Raw genomic sequence first — 18,057 nt, forward strand, 5'->3', positions numbered from 1 at the left:
ACACACACACGGCTCCTACCCTTCTAAACAATCGTGTTACACTAAATATACTATATTTAACTTTTAAAATGTGAAATTGTAGAATAAAAACCAAGATGCGAGCCGTCTAATGTTATTTTATTGTATATGCTACGGGCCGCTAAAAATTAGTCGGCAGGCCGCAAATGGCCCCCGTGCTTTAGTTAGGACACCACTAAACCATACCATTGATAATATCAGCAAAGAACACAACAGACATGGATTTATTACTGACACCAACTTTAGGAAATCCTTTTGAAGAACAGTGGAAGGTTCCATGAATGCTCACCTTCTCGGAGTACATGGAAGGAGCGCTAATGGGGTTAATGACCACCATGTTGGGCCCAGCGTGGGTGTGCACCAGGTTACCGCCATACCGCTGCCGCAGGGAATGCATCACACTGGACTCATTCAAGTACTGAAGAGAGGCCAAGTCCTCCACTCGCTCAAACAACGGCGGGTTTGCCTGGCATGTAGAGAAAGTCATGAGAAGTTTCACTTGGTATTTATTGACTGTTTCTGAGGTGATTTGGTGATTTATTACCTTCTCCACATCATCTTCATCAACGTCTAATAAAGATCCATCACTGTCCAGGCGTATTTTCACCTTCCCCTCGGGCAGACTCCCTGCTTCTGTCTTCAGGAGAGTTGCTGCATGACCGCAACATGAATTCATCTTTGTTATGCAAAATGTATGAATCGTGCACCTGTCCGCTAGTTGTATCCATGAAATGAACGGCAAAAACTGCGCAAAGAAAAGAAACCTGTTAAAGATTTTACTCACCCAAAGAAAAACCATCCTTGTGGACTAGCCACACTTTTTCCGTGTTGTACCAGGCTCTCTCCGATGCAATGTTTGCTTCATTTTTTGCCTGTTTAAAAAGGCGACAAATCCACACAATACTAAACAGTGAAGACATTGAATGTACTGCATGACTGCTTAGATACAAATAAGTGAATTGCAAAGGATGATTGACGGAAATGTTCAAATGCACGAAGCAGAGCAGTCAGTAGTTTGAGTTGTTTTTTTTTATCATCTTGTCTTTTGTCCATTACACAACCCTCCTTGAACGAACCTCTTTCAAAGTGCTTTCCACAGTAAAGAAAGGGGCTTTGAACTCTGAGATTTCACGAGAAATATTCATTAAAAGATGTCTCACATTAGAAAAGAGTGTTTGCCGCTTACACAAGAAGCGGGTACATAAGACTTTATAATATCTACAGAAGGAAAATATTAGCGACCATCAAAACTTCTTATAATCAACTATAGGTGACGATAATTAAATACTTGTGAGGAAAAAAAACAAAAAACACAAAAGGTCCAACCTTTGCTGCTAAGTGTGATGCTTGAAGAATGGCCACTGGGTCTTCAGAAAGCTTTGGCTGGAGAAAGGAAAGAATAGAAGTCAACCGAGAAGTCATTAACAGTCATTTCTGAATAATGAACCACACGACACAATAAAACAATGCAGAAACACTGCAGAAGTAATTAACCAAAAACCATACATGTAATGGGAAGTGGCACTCTCTATACTTAGTCAAGGTTAGTAAGTTACATGCAGTGCATTGTAGCTATGAGAAAGACTCTAGGATACTCTTTTTTTTTTTTTTTGCCATACTAGAATAAAGAGTAGTTGCACATCCACTTCAGTAGGTAATATTAACTCATTCACTGCCATTGACCTCAAAAAATTATTTTAATTTTTTTTTATTACTTTTACATTTTTTTCCCACTTTTGTTAACAAGAGTATGAAAACCTAGACATTTTTTTTTAATAATCTTTTTTGTTTTTAAGAAAAAAAAGAAAAGATTATTAAAAAATTAGGGGCGGCAGGCGATTACACTTTTTAATTATAATTAATCGCATGAGTTTAATAGTTAACTCACGATTAATCAAAATCTGTTCTAAATGTACAATACATTTTTTTCTAGGTTTTCGTACTCTTGTTAACAAAAGTGGAAAAAAAAGTTAAACTAATAGAAATAGTTCAAATTAATTTTTGACGTCTATAGCCGTCAATGGCAGTGAATGAGTTAATAATAACAACAACAACAATAATAGTAATAATAATAATAATAATAATAATAATAATAAGGCATTGGATTCTGGTTACTGAACGACCGTCCCTACACCCTGAGCCACGGCCGCCACAGGTGGCAGAATCACTGTCATTGTCAGAGTGCACAAGGAGCATTAGCTCTACTTTTACAACAGTTTTAAAGACAAATTATATTTATTTCATTAACATTTATTTATAGTCACGGCGGAGAGTTGGGCAGGGGGTGCAAAATATTTTCTTCTTCCTGGGACATGGAAATAAATTGAGAAGCACTAGCGTCATTGGCATTGAAAGAGTTAAATAGTTGGTTAATTGATTTTCTGCTAGTAAAATTCCAACTTTAGTAATATAAACCATTGTATGCATTTTACATTTTTGAATTATTGTACTATTAAATTCCAACTTTAGTAATATAAACCATTGTATGCATTTTACATTTTTGAATTATTGTACTATTTGGTTAAATACTCATAAACTACATGTTGTGAAAAAACATGAGAATGACTCTTAATTACTTAAATATTTTCCCACCTCTTCTATAATCTGTATCAATACATGCTCATTTTCAAAACTCCCAAAGCCTTTAAAGATAAATATTCACTCCGATGCATACAGCAAATCATATCATTAGTATGTAGGAGGGGAGACTGATATGTACACCCCCAGTTCAAGCATCAAAAAAATTAATCACTTCAGGCCTCAAGCATCACCCAAATGCAGCCATGCTGGTGTAAAGACAACAGACAAAATAGTGTATAAAAAAATAACGAACAAGTCGAGGGAACGCAGAGAGCTTGCAGTCACACAGATTGTACCTGAGAGAATTTGGGTCCTCTGGCACGCTAGCCATGCAAGCATCAAAGACAACAGCAGGATGTCGAGATCCAATGACCCACAGAGAAGCAGAGAGCAGAAATAACCAGAAAATATTATCATTACATAGAACGCCAGCGGGCAAAGTTTATCACCTCTGCTCCTTTTGCACTATAACAATCATAGGAAGACAAGAAATGCTTGACTGAATCAGTTAAATTCCTTTCCAGCAGCGCAGATATTGTACCGTAACATGTTCAATTGGTTGAAGGACGTACACTCAAGCATTATGTTTATTTGAGTATTATTATGCCTGCTGAAGCTTCCGCAGTGGCATACGCAAAAAAATTATAGAGCAATTGTGCAACAAGCAACAAACAGGGCGGACTAGCTAAACTGCAAAGCTAATTGCATGTCTTGCCATATTTCCATGCTTCAAAAAGGTAACATTGATAATATGGGTGTCAAAATGAATGTGTTCATTTTAAATGAATTTAAAGTTCCTCTAACGCCACTAAAAAAAATTTAACACACGATTAATGACCACCCCTAAACTTGGGAAGCCCGTACTGGGGGAATTCAAGTCGCAACGCAGCACACACATCCACGTCTAAATTTAGCAGTAATAAATGTAATAATATTGCATATATTTGTGGAGACTGGGGTCACGTTGTATTTTACATTTTTAAAAAAAAATGTGCTGAATTTCACAAGTCACTTCATGTTAAAGATAAGTTAGCTCTTAATATGAAAAGAAAAATGCACTGAGCTGTCACCATCTTACAAATGCAATCACGCTATCATCTCGTGGCAGAAAAATGACCTCAATACAAATCAATATCACACTCGTTTTTTTCAGTAAAGTACATTTTTTTCATTTTAACTCAATTTTATGAATTATTATGAAATTACTGTATCAATGACTAAAAGAGAAGCAGCCATATTTCTATTACTTTAATATTTTTTGCACTTTTATGAACATTATGAAAACCGAGAAGAATTTTTTGGGGGGTAGATTTTATTGCACATTTAGGACACATATAACATTTGCAATTAATCGTGAGTTAACTATTGAAGTGATGCGATTAATTACAATTTTAAAAAAAATGTATTGGCTGACACCCCTAGTTTATAATCATATAATTTTCATGCAGTTTTAATATTTATTTCAAGAAATAACTGCTATTAGGAAATGCAGTATTTTTTGTCATTTATTGCAAAACATCCAGTTCACTTTTGTTATTTATTTACATGTGGGACCTTTTAGAAGTAATGTCCATAATTTGAGAGCAGTGAAATGTTTTTGTCTCACAATTTCACATTGTCAGGGATTCTCAGTAATTAAAAACCTTTCTGTCAGTGGTAGAGGTCGTGGACAGCCCAGTGAGTAATTTGAGCGCATGTGTCTGTCCCTCTAGCTTTGCTGGCGTACAGCGAATGATGGCAAGACTTGGAAAATGGCAGGCGCATAGCAATCAAACTGAGGAAGAGAGACCTTACATCATTGCTAGTAATGGTGAAGATCCTTTTCACACGCATGTAATCCTCCTCAGTAGGAATGACCTCTGTGACCTGCAAGTGCAAGGCCAGCAATTCCATGCGATAGAATGCATCCATGAAATGTGTGTTTGAATGCACAAAAATAGAAAGATGAACACAAACACAAACACACCTGTCCACTCGATGTAGAATGGGCCTGGAGGGATGGTTTGCCATTGGGAGTCACACTTGGATAAGGGGTCTCCTTTACATAACAGTTTAACCCAACATGCACACAGACAGGAAGAATGGATAAATAGACGGACTATGAAGTGTTTAAAAATGTAGTTTTGCATTACGGTACATGCATACTGGTTAGCCAAGTGGGATGTATCATCACGAAACATTTGAGTCAGGTGTGTGTCTTGACCACAAAACTCCTGAGACTGACTCACCGAATTCGATGAAACCCAGATTAAGAACCACTGTTACCACACATAGAGCCAATACATAATTAACTCATTCACTGCCATTGACGGCTATAGAAAATTCATTTGAACTATTTCTATTAGTTTAACTTTTTTTTCCACTTTTGTTAACAAGAGTATGAAAACCTATATTTTTTTATTGTACATTTAGAACAGATATAAAATTTGTGATTAATTGTGAGTTAACTACCGAAGTCATGCGATTAATTACAATTAAAAAATTGTCGCGTCAGGCGATTACATTTTTTTATTGATCACACATTTTATATCTGTATTTCTAAAAAAAATAGATATAACTTTTCATACTCTTGTTAACAAAAGTGGAAAAAAATGTTAAACTAATAGAAATAGTTCAAATGAATTTTTGACGTCTATAGCCGTCAATGGCAGTGGATGAGTTAACTGCAGCTAACTGATAATCAGATCAGACATCATTTGATAACATGTTCTGCCGATATATAATACCAAATCATTTAAAACATGATCCTTACAAGGCCCCTGCCTCACTGACGGTTCTCCTGGCACAGACGCGATGCTCTACTAGCAAAGAGTGACACTAATGAGTCACAGCTCAGTGCCTAATTGCTTACACTCACTGACTGGATTGGGCTACGAGCACACTATCATACCCACTGATGAGGTCTAGACTGATCATAAACAGCTTTGTGCACTCGGTGAACATTAATTCGAGAAGGCTTCATTATATAAATGCCTTTTTTTTGTCAGCCACAATGAATATGCTCCGGGAAAATGTTTTCGCACAGCTGAGAAAAAGAAGAATGTAGCCATGAACTTTAAAATGGCTCACACGGGATCCATTATCAAGTCTCCAGGAATTAACTTGTCTTTCATGGGTAAAGAATATGAGCTGTAATGTCTCTGCTATTATCACCCAGCATGCTCCACTCGGGGGTTAAGCGGCAATCATGCAGTTTTTTTTCCACTCTGTACCTCTGGTTTCTTCACTGCTACTGGGCGAGGTTTTGGGATGAACCCTGCAGGAGGTGCGAGAGGATCCGTCTTTGGGACAGGTATGAAACCGGCAGGCCTTGCAAGAGGATTGTGTTTTTGAGGAACCGGGCTGGGTTTTCTGGTGGGTATAAAACCAAGTGGAGGAGTCAAGAGATTCTGCTTCGGGGTGGGGATGAAGCCAGCGGGTGGGGCCAAAGGGTCGGGTTTAGGAGCAGGGGGGGTTGGATTTGGTACACTTGTGGATGAGGAATCCTCAGTTATTTCTATACTCTCCTCCTCTCCTTCGCCATTTCCTATATCCTCTTCCTGCTTGAGCTCCTTTTTCAAGTTTTCTTTGCGGTCTTGGGTGCGGGTGCGAGGCCGGTGTTCCTTGGTTCTTCCTCTGCCCATGAGGCTGGTCAGACCCATGGAGATGTCATCTTTGTCCTCCTCTGAAGACTTAGTTTTAAGTGCGGCTGTAGTTTTCACAGCCTCGGACACAGCCAGCTGATTCTGCTCGTCAGTCGCCGCGGGAACGACACGCCTAACGACCCGTCTCACAACCTTCATCCCCTTTTTACCGTCGGACTTCTGCCCCTCTCCTGGAGAATCCGGACCGCCCATGGCAGTGTTACTATTGGTGTCTTCTGCTGATGATGCACTTCCTGTTTCTTGCCCAGGTTTAGGAATTGCCTGTGGCTGACTTGCATCTACATCAGGCTGGATGCAAATAGATCAAAACAGCAATAATGTGAATTGATGACAACTGACAAGAAAAAATTATGTTTCGTAAAGTAGACCAACTATGCTTATATATACTCAACAAAAATATAAACGCAACACTTCTGTTTTTGCTCAGATTGTTTTATGATGAACTCAAAGATCAAAAACTTTTACACAATATCACATTTTTTCTCAAATATTGTTCACAAACCAGTCTAAATCTGTGATAGTGAGCACGTCTCCTTTGTCGATATAATCCATCACAGGTGTGCCATATCATGTCAAGATACTGATTTGACACCATGATTAGTGCACAGATGTGCCTTAGACTGCATATAATAAAAGGTGCAGTTTTGTTTAGGGGGGGGGGGGGGGGTTCTGAGGACTCAGAAAAATAGTCAGTACTGACTCAGGAACCCCCCCCCCCCCCCCAAAAAAAAACTGCACCCTTCAGAGTGGCATTTTCTTATGCGCCGTCTAAGGCACACCTGTGCACTAATCATGGTGTCTAATCGGCATCTTGATATGGCACACCTGTGGGGCTGGGATGGATTATCTCGGCAAAGGAGAAGTGCTCACTAGCACAGATTTTGAACAATATTGTGTATGCGGAAGAAGTTTTCAATCTTTGATTTCATCTCATAAGAAATGGGAGCAAAAACAAAAGTGTTGCGTTATATTTTTGTCGAGTATATAAAGGAGAACGGGCCAGTTCAGTTTGATGAGGAGCACAAACTTATCATTGATACACAAATAGCTAACAAATGTTCAAAAGCGACCAGTAGTAAGCCAAACTTAACTGAGCTGCTTGGGAGGAAGGTGTCTTTAAAAGCCTCATTAAAAGAAATGCGTATGCTATAAATCCATTACATTCAGCAGTTTCAGTTAATTGCTTTTTCCTGGCAAACTGCTGGCTTTGGGCATCACTTAATTAAATGATTCAGGGGACAATGAAAGTGCATTTAGCCCCAACACAAATATTTATGGCATTAGCTCATCATCATCATTGGGTTGGCTCGTTAAGAGAAGAGGATTGCTTGACCGGTTTTTCAATACTGGAGTTTTAGAAAATGTTATTAAGTCACTATGCCAAATTGAAGTTGCCCATGAAATTGCAAAATTTCAACTTATCCTACACCAAAGTCACCCTTAAACTACTGTTATAATCATCATTTCAAATTCAACACGCTGGCTAACTTCCCAGAACTGTGTTATGTTAAGTAGTCTCATTTGTTTCAGTTCCGAAATTGTTTGAAAAATTAGCATTATTTGAGTTCACGTGTCAAAGAATGTATTTAAAGGGCACTTACATTCGGCTTGTTCTCAACTTTAACCTACACGAGAAGAATCAACACAACAAATCAAACCATAAAGCTACACCAAAGTCTTGGTCAAGTGAAATATCACAAATGAGTCAAGATGCAGAAAAAGGAAAAAAGATAACACAGAAGAGCGAAACTTCCCTTTTGTTCCCAAAATGAAAAGCGTGATTTGTACGCCATGGTGATAGGCCAGACGTCATGAAACAAGCTGGTGGCGAGGAGAATAAATATATGCAATGGTGACAAACATAAAACGAGAGGAGGATATCAGCAGCGCGGTGGCGGCGGGAGGCGTTGGGGATATTATGAAGCGCAATTCTGCACACAACGGCCCATTTACCAACAGGGAAGTGGGACCATGCAGCACTGTGGACAGAAGACATGATGAGAAAACATGATGAGATGATGATAGCTTAGTTTCTACCCACTTTTATGAAACCCTGCGAGCCCGCTACGTGAGAAAATTGCGCAAAAATCAACTCTGTAAACAAGTCCAAATCACGAGCATTTCCCACAGTCGATGCACTGGAATAGTTGTTCTTAACCTTGTTGGAGGAACTAAACCTATCATCTTTAAAGCAAACCTTGGACTTAACCTTCCAAATTTTAAACACTACACCATCAGACCAAACAGTATTTTCTCAATATCCGATTTGACTATTTAGTGAAAATACACTCTGTAGCCTTTTTTCTTTGAAAAGAAATATATCCATCGTGTCGCAGCTACGTTTCGACAAGCTTTCATCAGTCTGCGACTATAAATAGTTTCAGCAGCAAGAAAGGCCATTCTGAGGCGCCATCAGAGCCCACTGCTAAGCAGAGCACACGCACCCGTGTCCATGTCCAGCACACACACAGTCCACCAGAGGCCCCAAGTCCATTACCTTCTCTCTAGGCCTGCTTAACCTTCCAGTCGCTTAACCTCCAGTCACTGAAGTAAAGGCCGAAGTAGTGTAAGAGCTGAGTCTACAAAGAGTTTACAGACTCCTCGTGAGTGAGGGGTACGGGAATCCTGGAGGGCGGTGTCAAAGGGGGGGTAATGTGAGGAGTTGGGCAGTGACAGAGGACAGCTGCCAGAACGCAGATCGGCTATGAATAGAATTTGCGTAACTACACCAATACACTCCTGCCACTATCTTTCCCTGGTGACGGACCATCAAAGAGGGGGTCTCCCTCACTCAGTTATTCAGACTGTCTGTACCTGCCACTTGGCTTATTTCGATCGCTTCCATTTCTATTTCTAGACGCAAATTTGTTTAATTAATTGGAACTTTCACTTATCCTGTAAATAAACATACCTAGCCACATCACTTTGCAGTTGTGACCATAAGAGGGAGCCAAAAACAAACATATAAATAGTTTTACATTTTCGCTGGATAAAATAAGAGTGCAAATTCATCCAGCCAATCAAGATTATAATGACCACAATCAAGTGGTTCATCACTTAAATGTAATCGCAAATTAATTCCAATCAAATTATAGGCCTTAAAAATAAAAAGATCAATACAAACTAACTTCACTGTGCAATTCCACCGGTGCAGTGGATTGTGGCTATTCTACAGAAACGCAGGCATGGGTTTGACTAAGTATGGAAGACTTAACCCAATCTTGGAATATTCTCTTCAAACTCATTGACAGCGTGACTGCCACTTTAGAAGGAAAGATCACGACTCGCTATATGATCGAAGGGCTTAGTGTTGGATGTGTCATGAACAACTGAATTTTAAAATAAAAAAACTGTAATACTGTTTTGGGTTATCCCCCATTGATCTGTTTTCCATTTAAATATGCCAAAACTGGATATTCATGCTTTAAACCCTCCAATTGACATACAGTATTAGCACTCTGCCAACACATGGCCAAGTTGGTCCACCATGTACAGTCTGCTAATCCTCAGAGTCAGATACTGGGACACAACACTATGTAAGCTGTTGGTTGACACATGCTTAGCGTAAAGCAAAGATTAAAGACTCATGAACCATACAAACTGATTCTGACCCAGTTCAATCCAACTGTAGGATGAAAGATATTCATGTTTTTCAGCATTAACTGGACATAAATGCCAATATTTTAATCTACTGTATTCATGCAAACTAATGTTTACTTTTTGAGGGGTGGAATTGTCAACATTGGTCATGTAATGGGAATTTTTTTTATAGAAAAATAGGAAACCAATCATGACATTTTTGTTTTCAGTTATCTAGCTAAAGAACAATATCTTGCTCTTAACTGATGAAACCTAGATGGACCAAGTAAAACCAAATGACGTGTCCCCCCCCCAAAAAAATAGTCACATTCAAATCTCGTTAAGAGTGGAGGACGGGGAAAATGACTTTTTAAGCCTCGATCATGGACTAAAATCTTTATCCTTGGAAAGCCCCGCCTTTTTCTAATCCATGCCTGGTCTAATAATCTAGTCTAGCTGGAAATGGGGAGAAGATTATACCGATTGCTTTTTTAATGGTAAAACCGGTCTCGTCAACAGTGGAAGGCTAAGGCTATGAAATATGTAACAGATGATTGAGAGATACTATATAGCCTATAATAAACGTTTAGCAAAATTGTGTGTTTAGACTTTTTTTTTTTTAAAGTGTAGCTACTAGTCTGCAAAACACGTTCAAATTTAACCAAGTCATTTTTTTTTAAATAAATTGTTCACATTATTCATCATTTCATCAATTACACACAAAAGGAAACAATAATTGCTTGTTTCTATCAAATTTCTACACCTTATCGCTTGTGTGGGGTCACTAGGTCACCACTAAGTCTCCAGTTAACCGAACACATGTATTTGATCTGTGGGAGGAAGCAGGAGAAAGAACGAGCACAGACACCAGTAGATGATCAAACACAGCAGTTTCATACTGTGAGGTGACAGTGCTGCTAAACATTGTACCTTCCATTCATTCATCTTTTTTTTTTTAAGGATTAGAAAACATTTGTATGCTTTGGAAGCAGAACCAACAAGATCACACTGGAATTGGAGTTACTGTCAGCTGTCGTGTGGACAATGCTGCCACCTAATGGACACAAATGTGCTCAGCTTGGAACGTCGCAATCCATCCTTTTTTTGTGGGTAAAATGTTGGGCCAGAATCAATAACTAGATTACAATTATTTTAAATACTGATTGATTCTTCAGTGTGTGGCAGCTAAAAAAAAAAAAATCCATGACACATTGGCTTGTCTCAGGTGTGATCATTTCTATCATAGCAACAGTATCAGAGTTAAAGCAAGTACAGTATTCACTTGATACCAATCAGAACAGTTTGTTTTTGTTTATTAACCACAACCCACTCATTCCCCTCTTCAAAACTGCAATTAGATCATAGTCATAGTCGATGTTGGTTGCCTGGCACATCACAAGGTCAGTCCATGCACACAACCAATTATTACATAAATAAACCCTCGTGAAATCACATTAAAAGTAATATCAAGTCTCAAAATGTGCCACTTTGTATATTCTCAAACAAGCTCTCTACCATGCAGCAAATGGCACAAAACACATATTATATTATATTATATTATATTATATTATATTATATTATATTATCACCCTCTTAAAATAATTGCCCTTTTTTTTTGCCTAAATCTTCTGCTCATGATGCAAATGTCTCCATTTTTTGTGTTTCCTGAAAAATCTGGAGAGAAAAAAAATGACTTAGGTGGTTATTTTAAGAAGGCGTCGATATTATAACTTTGTAAATAGAGACATATTCATGCGTCCTATGTGGCATCTATCTGCTCTAGATCCAGAGTCAAGCTCTTAATATAACCACCTATAAATAGAGCAGCTGGTTCTAGGTCAGCCTCTCAAGTACATTTTTGTATTTTTCTTCAAATTACCTGTCTACTGATGATCATCAAGTTCAGCTATATATAGGACAGTGTGAATAGGGAGTGAGAGGAACTTAATGATGCGCATCGATTTCAACGATGAGATATAAACACCAGCTGGGAGCGTGATTGGATGGTATCATTTTCACAATAACAGTCTGTGAGTGTCTTCATGCCAAAACATGGTTCTCGGGAATGTGTGAGCAAATGTTTTGATTGACTGTCGATCTGTGTATTCTTATCAGACAAGGAATCATATGTTCCTAAGCTTAATGGCCCCTAAACGCCTCATATGGGGGTGTAATGTATATAATATGACCAAGAAAAGAACAATTTCTATACAATTAAATATGGCAGGATGGTGGAGGCGTTGGCCTCACAGGCTAAGGTTCTGGGTTTGAATCTCATCTCTAAGTTACATTTTATGTAAGAATTGTGCACCATAAATTAAATTTATTAGATTAATTGAGTTCATGATAAATATTCCTATAAAAACACAAGTACTTCATTGCACGCCTTTCATACCTTAAAACATCATTATATGTCGATATCGTTTGTGTCGATGAAGTCAAGCCAGGAGTCAAAGACACAAATGTAGAAATACAGAGGTTGTTTTTTTTTCTAAAAACATGTCAGGGTGAGCCCCCGTAAAAGGATTAAATTCAGGTGTGCCGGCAAATAAAGAGTTATGTTTGACACGCCCCTTCTCGTTACACATGATAATCCACAGAAAAAGAAGTGAATAGGCTGCCAACCAGCGACCATATGGCCCCGGACTGAAGTGGCGTTTGGGACGTTGTCTACTTCAGCGTCCCATTGTTTGGTGTCAAAGGGGGGAAGGGGGATGGAGGGGATTATATATACACATCAGAACACATTCTCTTAAAACACACACTCACTCCCCAGTGGATACAAGCACAGAAACGCATAGCCAATCCTTATCTTATCTCCTAGATCAAAATTATTGAATCCAAAACTTACTTACACTAAAGAATTAGTAGAAAAGGAGAACAAACCATGCACAATCAAAAGCCAAAGCCTTAAAAACACACACACACCTCTGGACCAAACCCACGAGACTCTAATTTATCATATAGCATATCACCGTTACACTTATGTTCTGTTCTACCTATAATATAAAATAAACCCACTGATCAACTGGCAGAGATGAAGTTTCACAGTTATCAAGAAAATTTGCCTGGAAGAAGAGTTATTTTGTGTTGTATGGATTTGTATAAGTGATTAGTTTTGCTAATTAGGAATGTAGTCGTTTTTGTACAATTGGCAACATCCAGGCAAAATGCAGTACAATCATTTATCATATAATAGTTGAATTATAATATTACCGCAGCTGGTAGCAAGGATATTGTGATAATTATGACCAGGGTTGGACTGCCCAACTGGCATAAAAAGGGAAGATGAAGTGGGCAGACCGATGTTGTCCTATTTAATCATTGTTTTTCCTCCATTTTGGTTGACTGGTAACTTGATAGGTTGTTTTTTATTCCGAAAATGCAAAATGCACCACATACGTACATGAACAACAAGAAAAAAAAAAAAGAACATAAGCACGAAATGTACAATCAAAAATAAGAACAATTTCACCTGCATGTCCAAAATTATATAACAAAAAGACTTACAAGATCAGAAATATGAATTACAAGAACATTTGATTGCATTGTCCTTTACTATTGGAATTTTCATGTACCAAAACAAGAAGGAAAAAAAAGTATTAACTGATGAATTTATATTGTTTACATTTAAGCCATAAATGTATGCAGTTTAAAAGCCACATAATGGACCCTATTTTCGTGCCCAGCGCGAGTTTAGAGAAAGGTGCAGTACTGTACGCGTGGGTGAAGTTTCTTTATTTTGAGATTTTTATAGACAAGCGCAGTTAGAAATTAAATTTTTTGAAAAGGACTAATATGGGCCGATAAAACCAGCCGACCGATTAACCGGTTGGGCCTATGTGATAATAACATGTCATATGGCGTGGCATATTATAATGACAATTTTTTTTTAGGGAAACTATAAAGTGAGTGACAGTTAAATAAAAAGGAATGTAACTTACACTCGAGCCTTCCTTGCACTGCCCTTGTGACGTCCTCAGCCAGCTCCGGTTCAACTCGCTCAGCTCCAAAATGGGCTGCACCTTCAGCAACACAGACTCCCCGGATTGACGGATCATCTCCACGATCTCATCCCTGTTCTTGTTCTCAACCTTGATCCCATTGATCTCTACCAGTCGGTCTCCTGGCACCAGGCCCAGAGCACGGTCCTTGGTGGCAGCACCGGGCTCTGCGAAGTGCACCACTCTCCGATACACGTCTCCATCGGGCTGCCTGTCCAGCATGGTGGTCCGCCTCAAAGAGAAGCCGAAATCGCCCGTGTTGCGTCGCTTTAATTTCAGTTCTCTGGGATCTGGTATTGGGGGAGCAACAAGCGCTGGCAACTCTAAATCGACACCCGGGAATGTTTTTTCCACTAGTTCAGGTATGTGTACCTTATATATGTTTAGAGGTTTGCTTCCTTGGCGAAAATATGGTGGCTTTGATTTCTGAACAAAAACTCTTGGTTGATCAAATGCTTTGTTCCTCTGAGAAGGAGATGGATACCTCGGGCCTATCCCAGAATTCAACTTGGCTAATTCTCCAAACTTAGCCGCTCTCTCCTTTACAGAACTGCGTATTTGGTCCTGGTCGATTCCTTTGGTATCCTCGCCAGATACCACATCCTGTGCCAAGGTATTAGAGGTGTTGAGGTGCTCAGCATCCAAGTCTGCAAAAGTGAGATCCAAGTTGCTTGCCACCTTGATAGGAATAGGACTAGAAATCTCCAACCTGCTCCTAGATTCCTTCTTGGAGCTCCCCCGATTGAGGTGGAAGAAGCCTCGGCGTATGCTCATCTCTTCCAGATTTTTCAACTCGGCCTGGGACATACGCTCTTTCTTGTCTTTTTTGTCTTTCTTCTCCTTCTTGCCAATGTCCTTTTCCTTCTCTTTCTTAATCAGATTAAACATATTGGGTTTATTCAACGGCCTCTTGACTCAAATCGATTACAGTCAGAAAAGGCAGCTCTACATCAGGTACCTGAGAGCAGTAAGTCAGATAGGGGGGGGGGGGAAGGTTTCGTTAATGAGACCATGCAAAAAATATTTGAGTTTAGAATTTATAATATATTAGCATGCAATAAAAGTAATTTGCAAAAGCCAAGATGATTTTGTGTGTAAAAAAAAATGCTAAAACCAACCGATGCATCATGCCCATAGTAATCATAGTAATGGAAAAGACCATTGGTTGGTCCAATGGCATGCACTCGTGTGGATAGATTCAACATTAGGTGCACCCAAAAAATCGAATGTGAGTCAATGCAAGTTCTGTGTCATAACAATCTGTTTTAACAATGTGTTTACCACTGTGGATGTAGTTTGCAGTGGTGTACAACTGCTCTGCATATTTTTGTGTTTTACCTACCTTGAGAAGCTAAAGGTGCTAACTTTACAGTATATACAACAACAAAAATCACAAAAATATTAGAAATATATTTTAATATGGGTCACTGACAGTATTAGTTCACTTGTCTGGCTTTAGTGCGGGCAGTGTTTCCCAACTGTTGACCCACAGCACATATTTTACATTAGAGAAATAGAACCACCCATCACTAAAATGTCTCAAAAATGATTAATACTGAAACAATGTACTCATTATTTACTCACAAGTGTATTTGAAATCTGTTTAGTTGAACAGAAAGCTACTTTGCATTATTCTGTTTTATGAATGGCAACAGGTTAATTGTACCTTCTGCCATCTTGTGGAAGAACATTTAAAATGTTCTGTCACTCTATGATGCTAACATAGATAGCTTAACAAAAAACACATTCTGAGAGATGTAATAATTTCTCATGGCACAGTACTGTTCGTGCAATGCTACATGTTGCTCCCTTTCATGCAGATGGTTCAGATTTGATTCACAGCTAGGGCCCCAATACCCAGCAACTCCAAGTCCCAAACCTTAATTAAAAAAAAAACAAATAAAATGTTTGCATCAGGAAGGGAATCCTGCATTAAAAAAAACATGCTAATGACTCCCTGTCTCGACCACTGATAGGAAAAGCCGAAAGCCACAACAACATCACCTGATCTCTCGGTGATTAGGAATAACTGGTCTTGCATGTGCCCTGTGATTGACCGACAGCCAAACCAGAGTTTACTCTGCCTCAATATAGATAGAGGATATTTCACTATGATGTGGCATTGTACTCCAATATATGGTTCAATGAATTCCTCTCTGACATTACCAGTCAAAATTAATTATTTCTGTAATGGCATAGTACTGGAACAACTCTTTTATTGGATTCTATTCTGTTGGGCAAGTGTACCTAATGTAGTTGCCACTGTGCCCTACATAGAACTAAAAAGCACTGATGCACTGATTCACATGCAGTATGTGTTGGTATTCGCCTCTCATGCAGACAATCCACGACAATATTAGTATCACCATAACACACAGCACTCAACATTTGAAATAATCATAATTAATGGAATCATTAATGTATAGACTTACCATGCAAATGCATTTAACATCGTTTCCTCCTTTCCTGTTCAAATTCACGTCGTTGTTACGTCTCCCAGGTCTAGGCAATAAAAAAGTAGATAAAAAATAAACATATTGTACTGTTATTTCTTTTCCCTTTGTCTAAAAATCAAGTGTTTTATTATTTTAACGTTTTTGTTGCGAGCGAATTGACTAGATGTTGTAAAACTCTGTTGTCCTACGACATGCCATGTCAGTGCTTGGCTATAATTCTAAGCTGCTTTGCCCTCATTAAAAACCTGATGGCCTCAGGGAAGGATGTCAGTGGAGGGTGTACAAATATAGTACAGTATAGCGGTCTATATTTCAAGCGACAAACAACACCCTACCTGCAACTGTTGACATGTGACAGGTCCGTCAAGTTTTCGGCATTTGATTCCTTAGGTGAGATAACAGTACTCGTGGTGCCTTCATAGTCCACTATAAGGTAAGGATTCTTGAAAGACAGAAAAGAAAAGAAAGTTGAACCGATAAGCAGCCCTCACCCAGTGTTCTCATGTTGTTGAAATGAGAATTAGGTACCAAAACACAAAATAGTGTCCGTGGTGATATCCACACAAAAAAAGAAGAGTTAATTTAAATTAACCGTTTTGTGTACACCATTAAACAAAATACGGCATAAAGTTAGAATATCTGAAGCTCGTTTACACGAAGGTGTTGGAAATCAACTTCAGAAATCCTGAGTGTATTTTAATGTAACATGAGGGAAATCGGACAGCAGTGACCCCTACTGGTCAATTTTAACAATAGCAAGTTTAAATAAACCAAGCAGGCTGCTTGGAGTACTTTGCTCTGCAAATTACTTTCAATAACATTTTAATTTATCATTTTTGTCTTCTTACTGCGACTCAAATGAGTTCAAAATAAATGTATATATAGCAATACAGCTTCCTCCCACATTCTAAAAACATGCATGTTAGATTGAAGACTAAATTGTCCATAGGTATGAATGTGAGTGGGCAGGCAGTAAATGGTTATTTGTCTGTTTATGTCCTGTGACTGGCTGTCGAACATGCTAACCCGAAGGCAAGTGTTAAAGAAAAATGATGGATGGATAGTTGGATACTATGAAACACAAACAGCTGTAGTCTCGAATGTTTTTTGCCAGAATATCTCCTTGATACAGTGCAGGAAAAGATGTATAACATAAATAATACTTGGATGAAAAGCTGTGTTGGATCCTATAGGCCTAACATACATCTTGTTTCTTCTTCAAAATGACGTTTTGTCGCATTCTAGCTGCAGCGACTGTGGCAGCTCATCACTGTAGGCAGTATCACCATCCAGGTTGTGTTCAAATGTTCAATCGAAGAGTGAAATCCACATAGCTAAACTGTTGTAGGCCTAAATCATTATGTGTGGCCTCTTGCTGGATGATGCTGACCACACATGAATGACTCATTTGAGTTCTAATTGTACTGTGGGGGAATAAATGTTTTCAATGTACCAATGGGCCAGAAATGTGAAGAGCAGATGGTGCAAATTGGTTCATGGATAGATCTGTGCTTACTTCTTATATTTCCTCTACTAATTTTAAGACAATTGCATTTATGTAACAACGTCATCTCACAAATGCATAGCAATGATAATATTGTCAGCAAAGACTATAGAATGCTTTTTGCGATAGTACTGTATAGTGCACAACCTAGTGTCCATTCATCCCTAGAACATGAATGAAAATGAACGGCTGTCCATCCACGAGGGAGTCCCAGTGCTCGTTTGATAGAAGGAATGCATTTAATCGATTAAAAACGACAATACTCAATCTTG

At 38.7% G+C, this 18,057-nt stretch overlaps 1 protein-coding gene across 10 annotated transcripts in view; it reads right to left on the minus strand.

The window, feature by feature from the left end:
- Positions 1-16,948, minus strand: part of LOC144036273 (unconventional myosin-XVIIIa-like) — a 77,845-nt gene extending 60,897 nt beyond the window's left edge. For 3 of the 10 annotated variants that reach the window (XM_077546790.1, XM_077546789.1, XM_077546788.1), the window contains exons 1-7: positions 16,258-16,601; positions 13,766-14,783; positions 2,895-2,921; positions 1,345-1,401; positions 803-890; positions 563-669; positions 308-484 (exon numbers count right to left, since the gene is read on the minus strand). In XM_077546790.1, coding sequence (XP_077402916.1) covers positions 308-484; positions 563-669; positions 803-890; positions 1,345-1,401; positions 2,895-2,921; positions 13,766-14,713 — 1,404 coding nt within the window. In that variant the 5' untranslated portion in view covers positions 14,714-14,783; positions 16,258-16,601. The other 7 variants (XM_077546786.1, XM_077546781.1, XM_077546783.1 and 4 more) reach the window with 6 other exon arrangements.
- Positions 16,949-18,057: the final 1,109 nt, after the last annotated feature.

Source organism: Vanacampus margaritifer, chromosome 16 (genome assembly GCF_051991255.1).
Source record: "Vanacampus margaritifer isolate UIUO_Vmar chromosome 16, RoL_Vmar_1.0, whole genome shotgun sequence".
Taxonomy (NCBI): Eukaryota; Metazoa; Chordata; class Actinopteri; order Syngnathiformes; family Syngnathidae; genus Vanacampus; species Vanacampus margaritifer.